General features: G+C 33.8%; 1 protein-coding gene across 2 annotated transcripts in view; it reads left to right on the top strand.

Moving 5' to 3' along the window:
* The window catches only part of MS3_00004169 (uncharacterized protein), a 46,801-nt gene that overhangs the window by 21,827 nt on the left and 2,385 nt on the right, over positions 1-22,589 (top strand). Inside the window, exons 6-7 of one of the 2 annotated variants that reach the window (XM_051212068.1) lie at positions 17,716-17,810; positions 21,962-22,363. In XM_051212068.1, the coding sequence (XP_051072207.1) occupies positions 17,716-17,810; positions 21,962-22,363 (497 nt within the window). The remainder of the gene's footprint in view (positions 1-17,715; positions 17,811-21,961; positions 22,364-22,589) is intronic. The other variant, XM_051212069.1, reaches the window with a different exon arrangement.

The following is a 22,589-nucleotide window of genomic DNA, read 5'->3' as shown; positions in this document are numbered from 1 at the left end:
AAGGACTTTTGTTTAGAGTATTAAGAAATTGAATTGAATATGGTATGTTTTGAAAAGAAAAAGAGATTCGAGAGACTTACAATCGACTATTATTCGTGAAGATATAAACTAACCAATCATTGCGTCGGTATGAAGAACAATGATGTTTGGAGCTATCGACAACTTTCCTAACATATCCATACCTACTCTAAATTTATTCATTTCAGTTAATTCTTACTCAATTGAATTGACAAATTATGTTTCATGCTTGAATGGTTGATCACTGACTACTACGTTTATATTGGTTCCAAAAATTTGAATGAATTTCCTTGTAACACTGAGACGAGATGCCTGAACTGAGAGTTCTCTCACTAAACCGAGCACTAGATCTTAATTGCTATGGATCACAAAAAAGCAGAACTATCAGCCCACCATTTGAGTTTGTGATGGTTTATTTAAAAATCAAAGTTACTCTTTATGTCAGAAAATTTTGGTGGAGATAGTATGATTATGATTTACCTGTCAATTAATGGATCAAAGATGAACCGATGTCTACACGATTTAATCCTTGATAACGTATAAAGAGAACGAATATTGGCTCTTATGAGAGCCACTACATTGTGATTATTATTTGACAGTGTTTTATTTATTCCTTAAAAAAAATAATGAGTAGTGATTGGTGGCGATAAATTACCTATTGATAAAACGATATGAATTATGTTTCATACCTTAGCAAGTTAAGGGTTGAAACAAATATTAGTTTGTTGCGCGAGCGCCTAACTACTAGACCACTGAGACTGATAGGCCCTGGGTTCGAATCCCATGAGGAGGGGTCGTGGATGCGCACTGCTGAGGAGTCCCTCAATAGGACGAAATGGCCGTCCAGTGCTTCCAGGTATCAAGCAATTACTAAATTGTTTATGCCAGATCTACCAAAAGATTTAATGAGTAGTAGCTTTCGAAGTAAACAACACATTTACTCATTTCGGATAACCAAAGTAGATCATACCGGTATCCTGAAACATGTAGACAAATATTTTCGAATGAGTAAAGAGAGATTCAATTTGTAAGTGGGTTATGTAAGAATGAAACTAAGTGACTTATGTAATCCTGTCAAAAGTGATCTAGTGTAGGGTAAAAACAGTACTTTCATGATTATAGTTACTAACGATAATATCCAGTGATAATAAAAAGTAAACCGGTAAGTAGTAGATCTAAGTGCTAACGTATGGAAGTATGTATTTTCAAATTAACGTTCTTTCTCCACGTTAATCGGACATAAAATGGTTAACAATCATGTGTTTTTAAATACATAAGGTGATCTGTATACACGTGGTCATTGTGTTCTATATATTTGACAACTCAAAATCCTTTACATATCTGTAGTGAGTCGCATACATGCAGGTTAGTGTGCTGCTAAAAGTGTTTAGATTTGTAAGATGTAGATTCGTTCGAATTCGCTCAGAAACCTTCCTCTTATAATTACCTTTGATGTGTGCCTGTTTACCGGTTGATAAGCTCAGTATCGATGATCATTACAATCTTGTCGATTGTAAGACTTGTAGTTGGACAAGCAGTTTGGTACACTTATTTCCGTTTATGAATTTGAATAAAGCCAGAACTACAATTGCGATTGAATAATATGAAACTGTTAGGTATGCTGAGGAATATACCAATCATTATCATGTTAAGTCTAATGATGTCCTTGGACCTTAAATGGACATTTCCTGTTGGCCATTATTTATTTCACTCGTTAAATATTGTACAGATGTTGTTTTCTATTTTTTATGGTACGATGTGGTCTGTTTGGTTGTTATATAATCAGAGTATGTTTGAAATATAACGATTCATAACTCAGAGGCTGTGACTTGCGTTCTGGACTCAACTGGCTGGGCTAGACAGGGAAGCGGGACCAATCAGAACCCTAGGCCGTTCACTACGTGTTTTTCCGTGTCACTGAATCGATCGATAAAACGCTGCTCCATTTAACCTGCAGTCCACCCGTTACAACAGAAACCATTTTATTTCGTGGTTTCTGCTCAGCTGCTTACAACCGTATTTGTACTGAAATATATGTATGAATAACTACGTGTGAGGTCATTTTGTATGGATATCGAAAGCGTAGATGCTGTGAGGCAGTTATTATATTGAATTCGAAAATTGATAAGGTAAATTGTATAGAAATTATATAGAGTTTGAAGAGATTACACAAAATTAAGAATTAGGTGATTGAAAAGATATCATAAAGTGGGTAGAATAACATTTAGCTCAGTGGATATTGAGTAACAAAATACAAACATTAGTGTTGTATCTTTATGGCTCACTAGGATATAACAATTAATAATAACAGTTACTATTGCGCAACTCACCTTATCAATTTTCGAATTCAATATAATAACTGACTCACAGCATCTACGCTTTCGATATCCATACAAAATGACCTCACACGTAGTTATTCATACATATATTTCAGTACAAATACGGTTGTAAGCAGCTGAGCAGAAACCACGAAATAAAATGGTTTCATATTATTCTATCGCATTGTAGTTCTGGCTTCATTCTAAAGCAGTTTACTGTCAGGTAACTGCAATAAATCATACTTTCATCATGTGCAGATTCTCAGCATCATCAAAGCAACTTATGTATTTATGTGATGAACTCTCGTTTGGTAAAATTTCCTTTTCTTTCTGGTAATAATGTCCCTAATTAATTGACCCTCCTCTGTAAAAGTAGTTACGATCCATGGTAGTTTATTTGAGTTGTTTTGATTTACGGTATGATGGTGTAAATTCCGGACTGGTTTTCTACAATATGCATAAATTAGTAATACGACCTACACCGGTTAGCCTATTTGAAACACGACTTAAAATTCCCAATATTTAGAGCGATTAGACAAATAGTTCTTCTTTTCTGTTCCCTTCAGTTGTTCATCATCAGCTTATCAGTAAATGTTATTTATTAAAGCGGAAGGACTTCAGTTGTTAAAACAATCAAATCCAAGAAATCAATGTCGGGTCAGCTGTCGAATTCCCGACAACTGTTCAACAATTGCATTGTGCAGTAAGTTATATTTATTATAGGAGTCCATATAATCACGGACCATCTGAGGTGGATAGTTTCGAATGTTTGAAGAGATTACCACTAACGATTAACTCATCTCTTAACATTTTCCCCAGGACTTGTGCCTGTGTTTGCTTGATTCGCCTACTTATATCTTCTCGGGTAGATTCTTTAGAGAACTTATGTTCATGTGAAGGTATGGTAGATAATCTGTTGATGTAATAAATGCAATCCATAAGGATAATATTAGCGCCTTTGTTTGGACGAAGCAATGTTAAATCTTTGTTTTCAAAAATCATGTAGCCGAAATTTGACAGGAGTTACTTTCTAGCAGAATAGCATGGTATTTTTATTTCGTTGGTTCTCGTCAGCTGCTTACAACCTGTGATATTTAAAATCATGATTACATAATGGGTTTAAATTATTTACATGAGAGGGTTTAGTTGGAAGTTATATTGAAGACATATTAGTATAGTGTAGCAAGGGTGTAAATAAATTTAATAGACTGAATATTGTAAATATATACCTTATGTAGAAATAAAAATGAATTCATGCTGTTCTGCTAGAATGCTTGTTCTTGCTCTTTTCAAAATGATAAAGGGAACTATGTGTATGAGAAGTTACCTTGTTGGTTAACTCCCTATTCACGTCGTAGGAGATGCAGTTGGTAACAGTGATATCCACTCAAAGGGATACAAGTAGACAAATCAAGCAAACGCAGGCAAAGATCCTGGGAAAAAAGTTAAAAGGTGAGTTGATCGTTAGTGGTAATCTCTTTAATCATTCGAAACGATCCAGCTCAGATAGTCCATAATTGTATGAAATCCTATAACAAAATACGACTAACTTACTGCACAGTGCAATCGTTAAACAGTTGTCGCGATTTGGACAAGTGATCTGCAGTCAGATCAGCAGTTGATTACTTCGAAGTCCTTGATGAACTAATATTTTCTACTGGACCGCTGAGTCGGCATTCAATGATGTTAGTGTCTAACATCAACCGATCCACAAAATTGCGCGACCATCTTCCATTGTACTGAGGTAGATACCTGTCTCTACCCGACACGGGTTAGCTCCACTGGTCACGTCTTCTCACTAGAACTCCGAGAATTCCCTCACGAAGCTAGTCACTAGTGAGCACATGTTAATTATCAGTATAGAGGATTGGTTGATGTGAGACACTAACACTATTGGATGCCGGCTCAGTGGTCCAGTAGGTCAAGCGTTCGTACGCGAGACTGAAGGCCCTGGGTTCGAATCCTGCGAGCGGGATCGTGGATGCGCACTGCTGAGAAGTCCCACAATAGGACGAAACGGTCGTCCGGTGCGTCCAGGTTTCCAACGCTGGTCTAACATCAATCGGTTCATGATTTCAATCAAAAACTTAGTAATCTACACAACCCCCATGCTGATAATATTTTCTATACGAGAGAATAGTACAAATAAGAGGGAGGAAATAATTCAGTGGTTAATGTAAACGGTCCATTTACTGTCTCGTTTCTTACTTGTATTTTAGTAACTTCTCACTCATTGATTTCGAGTAACTCGCGATCTTATCCCTCAATAAAACTCCCTTCTTTAGATTACATTATATGCGTTCACACAACTATAATTATGATGTCATGAAGACATTTTTAACCATGATAATATGATGTGTCTTGCTCATGTAGTATAAGTTCTTACCTACATTTCAAAAATCCAAACACTGATTGTTGAAACACGCTAAAGCTTGTTGATATTACTGTAACAAACCAGATCCAAACAACTGTGAATCATACCATTTTATGATATTAGAGGATTTATATCTACTATGAGAAATAATGATTAATATTGAATTCAATGTTAAAGCGTTTTTAACTTGTCTGAATACCTTATACAACATTAGAAAAGAAAGTGAATCAGGGGCTAACTATATTTAACCTCATTAGCCAATTGAAAAATTTATTACCTTAATTAAATATACAAAAAATAATTCACTATCATGTTGGCGCGTCATAGGTGAGTCATTGCCTCTTTGTTTGACCATATTACTTTGATATTCTTGTTTTTTTGGAAATTATTTAGTAACACTGCCACTAATTTGATTATTGGCAAAATATATTAGTCATCGTCTAAATAATAATCCGTCTGTTCCATCAGATTTGAAGTGTCATAAATTTATTTATTTGAACACAAACATTAATACAAGGGGGCACCAAATACACATGTGCCACACAATAACAATGACGCCAGTAGCAGTTATTGGTTTGTGTGAGGGTTGTGATAATGCCCGGGTTACCAGATCGAAGCAGGTGGTTTTCTTAAGCGGCCACACTCAGAGCCTTTGGCCTAAAGGTCTGATCCACATGGCAATAGAGCAACGTCGGGAGATGCAGTTGTATGGTAGCCGGTGACCAATAATTGGTTCATACGCCGTTTGTTCCTTCAGGATCCTGGAGCCTTTGTGCACCATTGGTTCGGAATCAGGGTTTTCCAACTCCCCTAGGTGAACCCTCTGTTTCCACTAACTCGGTTAAAGCACCAGACATTTGCTTTTCGTCCTCTCGATTATGTAAACAACACCCTTGCCACGAGAAGGCAGTGAGCAGGACTTCCATGACAACGGCTTATACGCGTAGCTATATGAGAGCATTTCGAGAGGGAGAACGAAATCTCCTTCCCCTCGGGCGTACCAGGGCATTCGGGGGCGAATTTGCGAAAAAAGGTGTTTAAAATCCAAGGCCATATACATGATCATCTGAAAGACCGGTTTTTATGCGACTCATTCTGTGAGTTCATTTTCAACGAATAATCTCACTGTTATTGGTATCACAAACCGGCCTAAGTTAAATATGCACTTAAAACCAGAAGCACTCCAAAGCTCTTCTGTCCTAGTGTGAGACTACTTTGCATTACGCGCCTACGACCCAGCCACTGGGAATTGAACTCAGTGCTTTTGGTCTAATGCAAACACTTAATCTCTATACTCCTAATCTGGGTCCAGTGGTATATATGTCTAACTTCAAGTGGTTTACAATATTGTGTGACCAATTTTTCTTGTCTTAACTGGGTAGCTGCTTCAATCAATTCAGGTCGGTTTTTTATACCTATAACATTCACTAAACTTCAAAAACTATGCTGAGAATAATTTTATGTTTGTTGGAATTTGATTAGTGGTTATGTGAAATTTGAATACTTAAATTAATAGTGATAACGGTGAATTTCGTTAAGTTGAAATCTAAGAGATGTGTGAATGACAACCAATAAATTTGGGTAGAAACAATCTTTGTTGGCCTATAATCTATCAAATCTATATATGATTTTACGGCTTTGAAAATGAACTCTGAAAATGATTCATTCACCAATAAATTGTTTTATGATTTAATGAGTATGTTTAGATTATTTAATGACTAGCGATTTAAAGTCATATGTAGGATCAAAGGATAGTCTTATAAGAATAACGGAGAATATAGTTGGTAACGATTATATCCCAGTGATTAAAATAAACTAGTTTATACAATTTACCATTGTTGTTTGTTATCTGTTTGATTGGCAGTCTACTTCAGTCACCAATGTACACTTCTAACACTTAACTAAGCTAACTTTCATAGAAGACAATAAACTGTAAGGAGTTGTATTTACTGATTATTGAATAAATTCTACTTACATCTAGTATGTATTCATAAAAATACAATAATTCCTATGATTAATTACTTCATCAATTGGATTAAGGCATTAATTAATAATTCCAAAGTGTTATGCTGTAACTTTCCTTGGTCACTCACTGTCAACAATTAAGATACTGAAATTCGCTTAAGAACACTGATTTCCATTATGTTGGTGTGAATTAAGAAAAAACAATATGTCTTTTTAAAAGCTGTATTAAGTCGGGTTTATTTGTTAAATTCATAAAGCTGAAAATTATACAAAGTATTTAAGCAGATTGAACTCGTCAGAAGTATTTATTTAAAGGGAGAGGTCATGGAATCTTGGTTATCGTCTTTTGAATTATTAGTTATGTCTGCAAAGTATGAAACTTCAGTCTGAAGTTCTGTGAATGCTACCTACTTCTACTGAGCACTATGATGCCAAGTCAGCTATCCCAATGGATATACTACAAACGTGATCGATAGAATTCTGTTACTGTAATCACTTGTCAAAATACTGGTGCTGATACTCGTTATGACTACGGATACAATTGTTTGCTTGCTACTATATTACGAAACAAATAGTGATACTACTGGGTGCGAGGAAGAAAAGTAAGACTGTGATAAAAAAGTATTTCAGCTGTTCAAAGCCAAATCTAATTTGCGATTAGATATGTCATATAAGTATTTGACCACTAATGGAATTTTAATAAAATGAAGTAACTGATTTTGACTAATCAATAGTTCACATTATGTATCAGTAGATTGACTAATTCAACTAAATTACTGAAATATAGTTGTCTCTCCATGACAGTTACATATCAGTAAAGCATGGATACTGTGTAATTGAGTACCTTCTATTGACTGATTTAGTAACTTGGTGTAAGGATTCTACTCGTAAGATTTAACTTCTTACTCAAAAATTACGAAATAATTAAAGATGTATAAATTCTTTATAATTTCGCTAACTTCTTAGAGTTCATACCTATCGATCTACTTATTAGCTGTAAAATACATTCATTGTGATTTAAAATTTTTCAGTTTAATCATTTAAATCATCAGAGATATGAAAGTGGTCACTTGTTAACACCTATTTCTTTTTATTGTCTTTGTAACTTATTTTGTTATTTTATTTTACAATTTATAGAGGAAGTCGATCATAATCTAATGATTCTAGAAGTTTTTTTTGTTTTACTCAATTAGTTCCTTTGATAAGCTTTTTTTTAAGGGAGAAAACAACAACGTACATTGTGGGATAAAGTGAAATTATTTAATTTCGTATGCTGTAAATCTTCCATATACATAAATAAATAAAATGTTTCACTCATGTTATTTTGTGTGTAATTTGTATAAAGTCATTTAGTTCACTAGTGAAAAATAATTTCAAATACTTTCTCATATTCATACAAATTCAATTAATAAGTGAAGGGACTAAATGCTCTCGCTCCCTCTCGAAATGCTCTCACACGGCCACGCGTATATGGCCTCTGCCAGGGAAGTCCTACTCACTGCCTTTTCGTGGCGTGGGTGTTGTTTACGAAAATGAGAGGACGAAAAGCGAATGTCCGGCGCTTTAACCGGATTCCAAACCAATGGTGAACATGGGCTCCAGTATCCTGTGGGAACAAATGGCGTATGAACCAATTGTTGTTCACCGGCTTCCATGGGACTACATCTCCTTACGATGCCCCACTGCCTTGTGGATCAGACCTTTAGACCAAAAGCTCGATCTGTGGCCCCCTAAGAAAACCACCTGCTACGGTCTGGGAACCCAGACTGTATCACAGCCCTCACACATATCGAATGAGATTTGTGTGGCGCATATGTATTTGGTGCCTCTTTGTACCAATATCTATGTGTTGAAATAAAAAAAACAAGAAACATGTGCAAGTTGTTAGACAAAATGGTGGAAGTAATAGTAATTACCAAATAACAATGGTAAAGTTATTACAATAATAGTGATAATAATAGCAGTTGAAGAGAGTATGGGAAAACGGACATATTTAGATTTTTACATTGATAAGAGGTTAACAATTTTATGAAACACTCTCGAAGTAGTAAGGCTAATTAGTATAAAAGTGAATGAGATACAATTATTTGACTAAAATAAGCAATAAAAGTGTTATTGCTACTAAAAAACGTTGTGACCAAATATCCAAAACAGAATTTCAAATATTTTGAAAAATCGAGAAGAAATAAAAAAAGGATGGGTAGCATTGATTCGATCACCATGAAATTGTAGACACAAACGGGTTGAGACGATGAATAGCGCCTATTTCTGCTTAACGTAGATGTCTGTCACTATTTTGTTTATCTAACTGAATGACCTGTATATAATACATATTTTCCTATGACACCGCTAGGCAGTTTGAAGTCATTCAGGATTAAATTCTTGGATGTCTGTCTCACAATTCCTTTAGTTAAAAACATATTAGTTCATTCAGCATATATGCTACTGCAGATACAGGTGAAAAGATAGATGCTACTGGAGGGAACTAAAGGATTTCTTTTATATAAGTTAGTTTCTTTGAGTAGCTTTTTATTAGTTTCATATGTAATTATTAACTTGACAACTGGAATGGTCAGTATAATCCTGGCCCTTAGTCAATACCTACTCTGTACAATAAGATCATCCCCTTTGAATGGAAGTTTGACAAATACATCCTTTTTAGGGTAAGTGAATGTTTACGGCATCTCATTAGTAAAAGGAGTACTATGGTTCTATTCTAATTTAAATTTTATTATTTAAACTTGGAACTTGTTTCATTGTTCTAGTCCTGCATAATTGTAAAATGTTATTGAGATGGTGGAGAAGATTTGTATCTCAGGTGAGTGATTTTGATGGAGTTTTGTTCTCTGAGCTGGATGGTTTGATCGTGGAGCTTCCATCGTTCTTCTGAACGACATCATCAGCACAAACTTCAGGTAGAATTGAAGTGTTCGAATTTCTCCACATATGCTTCACAGCTTGTCCTGTACACTTTGATGTTGATTGGTTCTCGTTGACAGGCTTAAAGCTCCACGACCAAACCATCCAGTTCAGAGAACAAAACTCCATCAAAAGTAAAATGTTATATTTGGTTCTATGCAACTAAAAAGTTAATCTTATGAAAATATATATGAAAACTTTGATGTAAGGTTAATAATATTTCACATAACTAATCAATATTACCTTGTACCATCTTCAATTGAAATTTACTTGCCTTTTACAACATACATATTTCTAAGTAATTTTATTGTCATGATTTATTATACGCAATGTATTTTTCGTTCTTCTTAGTTGTTTATATTTATTAATAGATAACGAAATCTCTCAAAATATCATAAATAGATAGAAATGATAAACATTTTCTTAAAATCCTGTATATAAATAATAATTTGCTTAGTCGTAATTATTCATTTTGGAAATGAAATATTTCAGTTTGTAGAAGTTATTGGCAATTTAATTCTTTATGTGATAAAGGATGAAAATATATTTATTGAAGTATATTCAATTCATGTGATGTGAGCAATCAATACTGACATGAGGCATTTGGCTTAGTTACTGACAAACGTTTATTGATTTTTTTCGTTTCAAAGAATAGAATCCTGGCCATTAACGAGATAAGAAATGTTTGTGTATCCATTTACCTGATGGAATGTTTTTTCTCATATGATGAATAAATATGTTGTTTTATAGGGTTTATGTGCCGATTTTTTTTCGATCATGTATTTAAGTATTTAACATACTTCTATTATCAATATTTTGGACTGAATAAGAATAACAATGTTTGCAGAATGAAATTAATTTATTCTACTCTACGACCTCTTATTAGATACAGACTAAAATTACATAGGGTAATACAGTTGTAAATATGGGTTTAACATAATTTAGTTAATGAAGTTGAGATGGCCGCTCGTAGTAATAGAACCGAAAATCATAGTAAGAAAAACAGGATACGTGATTAAACATAGTTCAGAGTGAAGTCTATTTATACTCAGGAGAGGAATGATGTTATAAATACTAACCAAAATAAAAAAGGTTTAGCTAATCACAATGAAGGTTATAATCAAATCAATACGTGAGTGTCAATAATATTAGGTAGACGAGAAAAATTAAAAGGAATAGACGTTAAAAGATCATAAAGGTTATTTGTCAGAGAAAGGCTTAGCGCACTTCCCTTCTGCAAACATAGGTCAGAAATGAAACATTTGATAGCATTGGGCTCTAAAACATAGAGTAAAATTGATGTTGGTTGTTTGTTAATTTTTTTGAATGTTCTACTGATGCACATTTTATGTCCACTATACTTTGGGTATCTGGCGGATAAGCTTGTGAAGAATTTACTGGTTTTCAGATGTTGGTCTTTAGGGTGGTGTTTAGAAACCCTTTTCTCCGATCTTCCTACATACTTGCTACCACAAGTACATGTGGATTTATAGACCCAACTTCAATTGATGTTGGAAGGGTGAACCATCTTCAGAAGGTATTATAGAACCCTCATCCCCACTTGAGTTTCCATATGTTTAAATAAGCCGTTTAATTGAATCACTTAACAGACAGACAGTGTCATTTTTGTCAGTAATAATTTGTATTTCTTTACTCATATGTATTCCCAGCTTGTAAGAATATGCACGATTGATGATATTTTACAACCTAAACATATGCTTCTCTTGTTTAAACCTTAGTTGCTTAAACTGTTTGATGGTTCATTAGCGTCCCTGATATATGTGATTGTTTAGTTCTATTAACTTGGTCTGTTGAAATAATTAATTTATCAGCTCCTCTGTCGCGCCTTGTGCTTGTTGATCGTTTATTCTGTGTTATGATAAAATAAAGTGTTGCAACAACTTCGTATCGCCTTCTGAAAACTATACACCTTTGTGAATTGTAGTACTAACGACTATCTCGGTGACTGATGTATGAATTTTAGGAGTAGTTTTAATAATATTCCGCCACAGTATAACGAACATAAAGTTTTATAATGATGAGACCAGATGTATCCCTAGGAGGCTTCTTTCCAACACCACACTGATTCTTTCCGAAATTTCATCTCTCCTAAACAAAAGACAAGCTTCTTTTTTTACAGGCAATGGGTTATTTATAATCTTTGAGATGCCCTTTCTCATATTTTTCAATCAATTTCTTCAGGTGTTCAGTTTTCATAAGACTTTTGACTTTTTTTTGCATGAGCATAACATTCTATCTATGTTAATAAATGTTTAACTAGATACTATTTATAACTGACAGAACAGATGGTATCATAGTTTAAGTACTTTCTCATCCCCGTTTCTCTCCTATATACTCTTTGCTCAGTAGACTCATCATTTTTTCATCTTACACCGGGATAAAAAAAATTAGATTGTTTGTCTCCTTTATATTCCACTGTAAACTTTATACTTACATAGACATTTCTGAAGTAACAGAGTGAACGATAAGCATAATTAATATCATTAAAGAGGAAGAATGTATTTGTAAAATCTCAGCGAATGAATTTTGAAATAAATCCAACGTTTCGCTTAGCAATCCGGTCCAAGCTTTTTCAAGGAAATCTAATCAAACATTAACAAATACATTCTTCCTCTTTAATGTCTCACATTACCTCGGCGCCAAAATATTGTGAAACTACTCGATCGAATTTAGACGAAAGTTCTTATTTATAATTAATATCATCACAAATAATAAAGGTACTATCTAAATACCTGGGATAGAATGTTGTGTTCTGGACTTCATGTTTTTGTTTAATGTTTTTCTTAGTTAACCATGAAGTTATCTGGCGGGATAGGCTCTAGTAATTATTTCATAGTCATTTTAGCTGTATTACTGATGTTTAAATAATATCAGCTATAGCGGAAATGTATTCTCCTTAGCTTTTCATTTTGCTGATTTTCCTCCTAAATATATTGATCTGAATCATGGGAGCTTAGGCCGATATCCAATCGAAGCAGAACTTACAATGACTATGATTAACTGACTAATTAATTCTCGGGATGAGTGACAATTGGATTTTATTCATAAATTTTAAATTCGTCTTTTATTGACTGAAGTTATCTTCTGAAATAACGTCAACATTGCCGTTTATATTTGTTTCACATACTAAATTTTTATGGTGCTCGTTTTGTAGTTTAATGGACAGTTAGATGGTATTTTGTCATTTCAGGTAAAAAGGAATCACTTATCGAAACAGTGCCAAGCTAATGTACACACAAAGCCTTGTGGAAAAGTGGACTTTCTATTTTTCTGATTTCTAACTTCCTGTACATCCTTATGTGTAGCATAAAAATCATCCTAATAATTTATGACTATTCGCGAAACTAGCGAATTTGTTTTGTATATGTATTATAAAAGTGACACACATAAATATTACTAGTAGTATTGGTTATCAGCCATTGACGTATGTTGGTTAATTCATTAAGAAACGTGAAATTCTGTACACATGTTCAGTTAGAGCCTTTCATAGAAGTGGGAAGTTTCGACAGTTTGCTTTAGTTACAGTTTAAAAAGAGTTTAACCGGTGTGGAAAAAATGCGATCTCTATTAGGTAGGAGGGTTTTAAAGTAGTTCGAATATATTTAGTGACAGACCAATATTTCTGCTCTAAAAATATTTGGAAAATGTGTCACATTCGAATGAGAGTATATTACCGGTTTACTGATAGAAACACATCACTTTCATTTCTGTTTTTTAATTACAAAGACGATTTGTTTTAAAACTCTTTAACAAATTTATGAAGTAAGGATTTTGAAGTAACCTTCGTTACGTATTACAATAGTTTCACTGTTGCGTATAATAGAACCTTAGAATATAACTTAAACAACAGTACGATTTGTATGATTTAAAGATTGATTTTGACTTTAGACCATCTATTAGACCTGTATTACAAAAGTTGGATCAGGTTGGATTTATTGAGTAAATACAGTTGGTGATGAAGAAGCTGTTATTTATTTAAAATCAGGAATAACTGTGGTGTGTGTTACTGATGTCGACAGATATAAGTAGTATGTATCATCAATCGAATGTGAAATGCCCCGAGGTAGAAGGTTAAGAATAAGGAATGATTGGTGTAGAAATGAAGAGACAATGAAGTCTGAGACGACTGATTGACATTTTGCAAATAAAGTATTTGCTGTGTGGTTCTCAAATCTTACTAAGATATTCCGTAATTTTGTATTCACATATATTCGATTGTCCCCACTTATGTTCTCGTTCACTACGTAACTAAGTTTCTACTTCTTATGATTGTTTAACTAATATTCCATTGATAACTAAGAATTTCGATTTACGATTGTTTTCTAATGGTACTTTTGAATAATAATTTATTTTAGTAATTAATTTTCTTTAGAATATATCTCTTTAGAATGACTGTTCTTATTTGCAACCAAGTTACTTACACTCTTGTTCTCACTTCACCTGTTACTAATTACTGACAGTTATATATTGTTTATTACAATGACAATAAACTATTCCATTCATAAGTAATTGATGAAAAAAATGTACTCATGTATCATTACCATATGTTCAATTTTCATTGTTTCACTCAAATAGTTCACTTATTAGTCAATATTTAAATTTTTATTATACAATCAGTATAATGTTGTGTGTAGAATATGGGTTATAAGCACTTTAATAAAATGAGACTTTCATAAGTCATTAATATATTGTAAATCTTCTTACTCCAGATACGAATATAGTGAATTTGTATATGGCCTTTTTTTAAATTAATGCCCTTTTTTATTATCAAAATCTACCATAATGATTTATTGGGCTTTTAGTACTTGAATCTAGTCATGCTGTCAAAACAAAAAATTTTATTGATTGGTGAGTAAAATAAATTAGTTACAAGCTTATCAACCGTTAACTAAGGTTATATCTGGTTACGTTTGAAATTACTGGTTGTTTTTTTTTCAGTAAAAGTGGAACATAAGTCTAACGCGATAATTTCATTGTTTGTTGCATTTGAATTCCCGGATCTATGATATGTTTTGTTTTGATCCGATCTTTTAGCTTTCCAATTAAGTGAAAATATGCAACTATGGATAGTGTGCTGATATTCACTTTGTCAAGTGTTTGTGTTTTATTTTTTATGAAGTGATGTAAATAATAATTCACTTTTTATGAAATAGTTCATTTCACTAACTCATTTTGTATAGATTAAATATCAGGGTGAACATCAACACTGTGGTTCAGGTGAACAACGAAATCATAAGTGGGCAAAACTCTCATCGCGGATCTTATTGCTACCCATAATCCATCTATCTTGTATAGTTACATCACTCATTTTCTCAACCTAGTATCGTAGCGAATTTAACACGAAAACACAGTAGACTTAACTACTTACACCTGTTACCCCTCGTCGAGTAGCATAGGCTGTGTTATGACTTTAGGTTGCTGTCGATTTTTACCCTGTGCTAATTGTTGTGTCCTTGACTGGAAAATTAGAGAGCAGCGTACTTATCGATCGACTACAGTGATACGTAAACACGAACGAACGGCCTACAGTCCTGATTGGTCCTGCTTCCCTGTCCAGCCCAGCCAGTTGAGTCCAGAACACAAGCCACAGCCTCGGAGATATGAATCATTATATTTCAAACATACTTTGTTTATATACTAATCAAGCATACCACATCGTACCATAAAAATAGAAAACAACATTTTGTACAATACTCAACAAGTGAACATATATCGACCAATAGGGAATGTGCATTTAAAGTCCAAGGACACCATTGGACTTAACATGATAATTATTGGTCTATTCCTCCGCATCCACAACAGGCTGTCCACCAGCATTCTCCATAGAACTCTGTCCTGGACAATCCCTTCCCGTTGCTACTCATCCTTTTGATGTAGACTTCCAATTCTCTACACAGTGTGTTCTTCGGTCTTCCTCTTTTCTGTTTTCCTTCAGGATTGCTAGATAGTACTTGCTTCGTGATGCAGTTTGATGACTCCTGCAATGTATATCCTATCCACTTCTAACGTCTTTCCCCAATTTCCTCTTCGGATAGAAGTTGGTTTATTCTCTTCCACAGTAGGTTGTTGCTGATGGTATCCGACCAACGGACATTGAGTATGTTGTGTAGACAATTGTTTGTAAATACTTGTACGTCTTTGATGATGGTTGTGGTAGTTCTGGAAGATGAAGCTCTGAATAGTAGAACTGTCTTGACGTTCGTATTGAAGATTCCGACTTCGATGTTGGCTGATAGTTGTTTTGAGTTCCACATGTTATTCAACTGTATGAATGCTGTCCTTGTTTTGCCGATCGTTTCGTTTACATCTGAATCGGATCCTTCTTGTTCATCGACGATGCTGCTGACCAGTTACATGTAAGTTTCTACCTATTCCAGAGTCTCTCCATCAAGTGTGATTGGATTGGTGTTCTTCGAGTTGTACTTGAGGATGTTACTTTTTCCCTTGTGTATGTTGAGACCTACTGATGCAGAGGCTTCCATTACACTGGTTGTCTTGACCTTCATTTGTTTGTGTGTATGGGACAGAAGGACTATGTCATCTGTGAAGTCCGAATCGTCTAGTTGCATGCAAGCTGTCCATTGTATTCCGTGCTTATTTTGAGATGTGGAGGTCTTCATAATCCAGTCAATCACTAGTAGAATGAAGAAGGGGAGAGTAGGCAGTCTTGTCTGTCTCTGGTCCTCACTTGGAATAAGTCCGTCATCTGTTCTACATGCATGACTTTGCAGTGTCATCTGTCGTATGAATTTCGTATGGTGCTGACGATCTTCTCAGACAGACCATTGTGTAGGAGAAGGTTCCTAAAGGTCCTCCTCCCCACACTACCAAACTCCTTCTCTTAGTTAATGAAGTTGATGTATATTGATGAATGCCATTCATGTGGAATCCAGCCTGTTGATCTCGAAGATGGACGTCTACTGAATCTTTCATCCAGTTCAGCAGTACTTGAAAACTTTTCCCAGTAATGATAGCAGTGTGATGTCTCTGTAGATCTAACACTTGCTCAGATCTCCTTTTGGTGTGTTAATGAGGTATCTTTCTTTTCAGTCTTTCGGCACTTGTTCTTCCTCCCAAATCTTCTTGAATAGAACGTGGAGCATGTTTGCAGTTGCTTCTCTGTCTGATTGTAGTGCTGCAGGTAGTATTTTGTCATGTTCTACTGCTTTTCCACTCTTGATTTGTCTGATGGCCATTGTGATGTGTTCGGTTGTTGATGGAGTGATATCTATAGGTAAGTCTGTGTGTGCGTCTTCGATTTGCGGTGGGTCCGATGGAGCTGACTTATTTGAGAGTTCTTTACAGTGTTCTACCCATCTGTTCCTCTGTCCTTGAATCTCAGCGATTGACTTGCCTTCTTTGTCCTACACTGGTCTCTCTGGTTTACTATGTTTCCCTACCAGTTCCTCCGTTGCGTCATATAGTTGTTTGACATTTCCTTCTGTTGCAGTTTTTCCACTGTGACTGTTAGGTCTTCCGATGTTTGGGTCTCCCATCAGGATGGTCGAGTCCTTTGCTGAGCACTTCGCTATGATTTATTGCAGCCTGTCGTAAAACTAGTCTTCGTCGTTTTCATTGCCATCATTGATGAGTGCATAACATTGGAGAACATTCACTGTGATTTGATCCTTCTTTGTTTTGAAGGGTGCTTTGATGATCCTGGGTTCATGAGATTCCCATCCTATAAGTGCCTAACATGTTTGTTTGGACAGCATCAGAGCCACTTGCTGAGTGTGTGGATCATTTTCTTCTTCGTGACCAGAATACGAAAGCATATTCCCTGAATCTAATCTTTTCTGTCCAGTTTGTGTTCAATGGGTTTCACTTATTCCGAGAACTGACGAGTTGTATCTCTTCCTTTCCGTATCTAGTTGATTGGTTCTCACATTTACATAAATTGTCCGAACATTCCATGTTCCTATATAAATTGTTGCTGTGGTTGTTAGAAGGGGCATCGGCTTTGTGAATTTAGAAGGAGATACATGTAATGAAATTTAGTACATAAACTATTAAACCATAATTTAATCAATAAATAATTCCGCTGACTGACTGATGTGCACAATTTGCTTATTTTTCATTTTTTTTCTTTCCTTTTCTCAGGAGATTCTAAAATTCGTCATCATTCTGGTGATGAATATATTGATGATTTAACACCAGAGGATATTGCGAAGTACAAACTAGAAATCAATATGGATGTAAGTTAATGATATATATATATATATATATATATATATATATATATATATATATATAACTTTTAATCTCTACGCGGCTATCAGTTGACATGTTCAAGTTCATTTTAAAAACATTTATTCACACTATAAACATGTCAATTTATAAATTTTTGAATGAACTACTTTACAAAATGACTAATTTCATCTATCAAAGATTGTAGTTGTGACATTTTCAGTCACACTATATTTGATCATATTTCCATAAATTGTCTTAGTCATGTGTTTTTTAGAACTATAAGTAACCTATTTTCTTTGACATCACATAGTGTTTGTAAAAATGAGTGACTATCTGATTAAGAGTACAATGATGTTAATCATGATTTTATTTATAAAAATACAAGATGAATACAATGTTACAACTATTTACAGTTTTATTTTCATAATATTAATAAAGTATTTATCAAATCATATTACTTAGGTCGTCGACGGAAATTACTTGATAAAAGTTAAAACATCACTCTTATCAATCGATTAGTTATGAGTTGAACAACATCATAACAAAATAAGCGAAGCCTCTTCAGGATAATATGTTTACTTTTTACTTTATTGTAATATGATCAAACGAATTCAACGTAAAATAGTTAAAATATAAAAATCTAAATACAAAAATCTAGGTTTACATTTTTAAAGGAATATCATTTTCCTCAATTTACTAAATCAAGTTTACTAATAAGTTTCATGAGACATGAAACCTAGATTTTGAGTTTCGAGTAGTTTAGTTCGAAAAAAGTTCATCACTATATCGAATTACTTAACCTACCTTTCATGTTATGAAATTGACCCATAGAACTCGATCAAAATCAAGGACCAACCAACATTTTAATGCTTACTTTATAGTAACTGATTAGCGGAGAAAAATCAAGTCTTATACGAAACATTACTATGTTGGGTTTTAGTTGAAGGTGATACACAAGGTCACTTTTAGAATATTTTTCTCAACTACTCAGAAAACGAACTATTTTTAGGTGATATATTATAAAGTAATGGGGGAGTTGTTGTTATCTCAGTTAAATAGATCACCAAAATTCATAGAAACAATCTAGACAAATGGTTATTAACCTGTAAATTACTTCATATTTAACGGATTTTTTTTCTAAAATACTCAGTCGGTTGAGGCTTGATCACTTCACATTTAATACATATGGTCAACGTTTTGTATAACACCGGTTGGTATTCCACAAAGAAATATCATTTCCTATAAAATTGCAGATGTATCTTGTTGATTAGTGTTGCCGAGTACCTTTAACCATTTAACGTGAAAATGTTGTCAACCCTATACATCTAAACATCTGAAAGATAAATTTTTTTATGAGGATAGTTTCATTTTCCACTGACTCCCTTGCTCCCACGGTGTAAGACATTTCATTTCCATTCATGGATTACTTTCAATATTTATGGAAGAGAACGTTCTAGTGTTGTTTCTTCAAAATAAATTAAATGTTTAGAATAATTTAGACCAAATATTGACACAAATAGTCTACATACTAGCTATAATGTCGTTTTTAAACCTGAAAACCAATTAGATATGGCCAAATGTTTGACTTATTAGTGATTTTGGCATCACAATTGATTGATCACTGGGTGGTGATCAATGTCATGCTTGTCTAGTCCTTATTAATGTAGATCGAATGCTATCGATCATGTTGCAATGTGGCCACCAGTCTAGGTGACTCGACACTGCGGGCACTATATATTGAGATTTAGATGGTGGTTGGAGGTAGTCAACAGGAAACCCTGGACCCGGGTTTCGTGCTACTTGACACTCGTCAGCAAGGTGTACCTGTAATCTTGAGGGAACTGGTGCTCCACCACCCAGTGATCAATCAATTGTGATTACATCTCAGTCCTACAGGAGGTCAGTCGCGACTCGGATAGCTCAGTGGTAACGTCTCTGACTGTGAAGCTGGGTGATACGAGATCGAATCCGCCAGGGAGCACCAGTTCCCTCAAGATTACAGGTACACCTTGCTGACGAGTGTCAAGTAGCACGAAACCCGGGTCCAGGGTTTCCTGTTGACTACCTCCAACCACTATCTGATTTTAACATCCTTTCCTAGTTTAATTTTCTCGTATGTTTAATTTTTACTTTTTATTGTTTCGAATGTCAAATTATTAGATTATCAAAGAATCTTTAGTTTCTCTTGGGAACAAAGACACATTAATTTTAATTAAATTATTCACATCGTTTGATAAATTGTTCATTTAACCGTTCGTTAACTAAATATTTTCACTAAGGGATTTACGATTTTATCCAAACGTTTTACAACTATTGCCTCGTTCTGATTACGGGTAAATATCAGATAATTATACTATATCATTTTATACATAATAAGCTATTTTACTCATCTCCTATTATACCTTTCTTAATATAAAAAAATGAAACCAGTGAAGAATCATTTAGCATCTCATCTTACATGATATCTCTAGTTTATTTATGGATTCTTTGTTAACCTTTCAAAATGGTTATCTGTAAATATTATATTTGTATTATATTCAACACTTGAAATGTATTCATAGATTTTGTAATAAATCAAATTGTTTATTAGGGGATTTCTCGATAAAGTTGAAAATGCTTTTCGTTAAAAACTGACACGGCTCCAGAACGATCGAAAATAAACGAGCGTTGAACATCTGTTTCGTCTTTATTCAGAGCATAGCAACAACACTTTAATGAATATGGAATTTTAATTAATTATTACCGAATAGAGATTAAGTATTCGATGTCTTTGCGTAATTTAACTCCTATTTAATCTATTTCAACATTCTGAACGGTATCAATGTATGTCAATAGGCGTTCATTTGACTAGAACTTATATAATACCATACATTTAAGGGAAGTAATATTTATCATGTACATCATTCGACTATATTTTGCTCAGGATCCAGGTACTCAGAAAATATTACTTGTCGTTTTAAGTATATGAAAACTGGTCACTTAGAGATAAAGGAAATTCATCATGAACAATTTTAATTTTCATCAACAATCCGTCATTTTTCTGATATCAAAATACTAAACCTTTCCTATCTTTCAAGTAATAAAGATCGCGTAACTTTCTTGTGATTCCTTTACCCCAACTTAAAGAAGTGCTCAAAATTACTGTCACTTCAAATGACCTCTGAATATAATTTCTCCATGTCTAACTAGTTTGCTATAGAGGCATGATCTAGTGATTTATTTTATCCCACTTCGAAAATCAGCCTTAATTCTTTATGAGCTATCAACTGATGCTTGACAGTGACTTCCTTGTTGTAAATACGAATATGATCGATATAAGAAGTAAATAGCAAGGAATATCAAAGTACACTATCATCGACTATTCAGTGATATTTAATTCATAATGTTCATGACTAGCATCGCGGAACATGGGAAGTTTAAGCTGTTCGTAAAATAGTTCTCGAAAATACCTCGAATAATGATTGTGCATTTTAAACTAAAAGAACTTATGCATTTCTGAATCCAGTTTGTGTAAGTTTACTAAAAATTATAGTGTAGTCAGAGAAGCTCATCTATTATATTTCTATAAAGCTAAAACAAAACATCACATGAAAAATAAATCTAAATAGTTTAATCTATATTTACAACAACTGAGTTTGGTTCATTTCACTGATCTCAAGGCACACGTAATTTCATTTACTGAATAAAAAACTTGTGTCTTTTTTCCCTTTCTTTTAACAAATCCTTGTGCCGATGTTCACTCATATTCATCGTTTTGGACTCCATTTCTATATATGTATATACATATATAATGGGTAATATATTTCTGATCTTATGCATAAACGCAATATAATCTATGCATATTTGATTGTTCTGCTTGTATCCGATACACAATATGAATGAATCCATGCTATTATTCGTTGTTGCATTTGTTCTGTTATGGATGATTACTACTCTGTGTAATAATGATTCCATGCTCATTTATGTGCGCTTATCAAATTTTTTAAAATATTTTCCTGTTGTGGATTATATTCACTCAATGTATAAATTATGATTTAATTATGGTTTATTTCATAACACATTACTGACATCTCTCCTTCTTCTATTTCTTTTTTTATCAATCTCTTTCTACTTTAATCGTGATATCTTATACACCAATTGTATATGATATGCACAGAATTTCATTGTAGATCGGCCTATTCTACCTGATCCAATATTATCTGTACCATTATCTAAATGGCAATCAGATGATTTATTATTAGTTTCTGATTCGTCAAAAAAATATGATAAATTAAAAAAGATTCCTTTTAATTGTCGTTCTTTTATTAATGAATTTCAGAAACAACCACGCTCTCTACATCATCATTATCAACATCAACACCGACCAAATCATCATTACTACAATCCTCCCAATAATCGTTATTATCCACCTCATCATAAACAACCTCAAAAGAATTATTCGAATGCTCATTACACACAATTATATAATTCATCTAGGAAAGAGCCAGTTCGTTCAAATAATAAAATACGAGGTTCATACAGTAGCGGATACAATACTAAGCAATATCAAACTGACGAGGTAAGTATTCACATAACGAACTACCGAATATATTTTTCGAACTTATAGACATTTGTTGTACCCTCATCTATCTAGGCACTTCACTTTCAATCATGATTTTGTTAGTTCGAATCCCACATCATCTCCCATGGTAATAGAGTCCTTTATTTGAAAGTAATTGCTGCTGAATTCATGTTTGTTAAAATTTAGGTTATAATCATGTAGATTCTATCCATAAGAAAAAAGT

The sequence above is a fragment of the Schistosoma haematobium genome, chromosome ZW (assembly GCF_000699445.3).
Source record: "Schistosoma haematobium chromosome ZW, whole genome shotgun sequence".
NCBI lineage: Eukaryota > Metazoa > Platyhelminthes > Trematoda > Strigeidida > Schistosomatidae > Schistosoma > Schistosoma haematobium.
The sequence above is the reverse complement of the archived record's forward strand: the minus strand, read 5'-3'. Positions and strand labels throughout refer to the sequence as shown.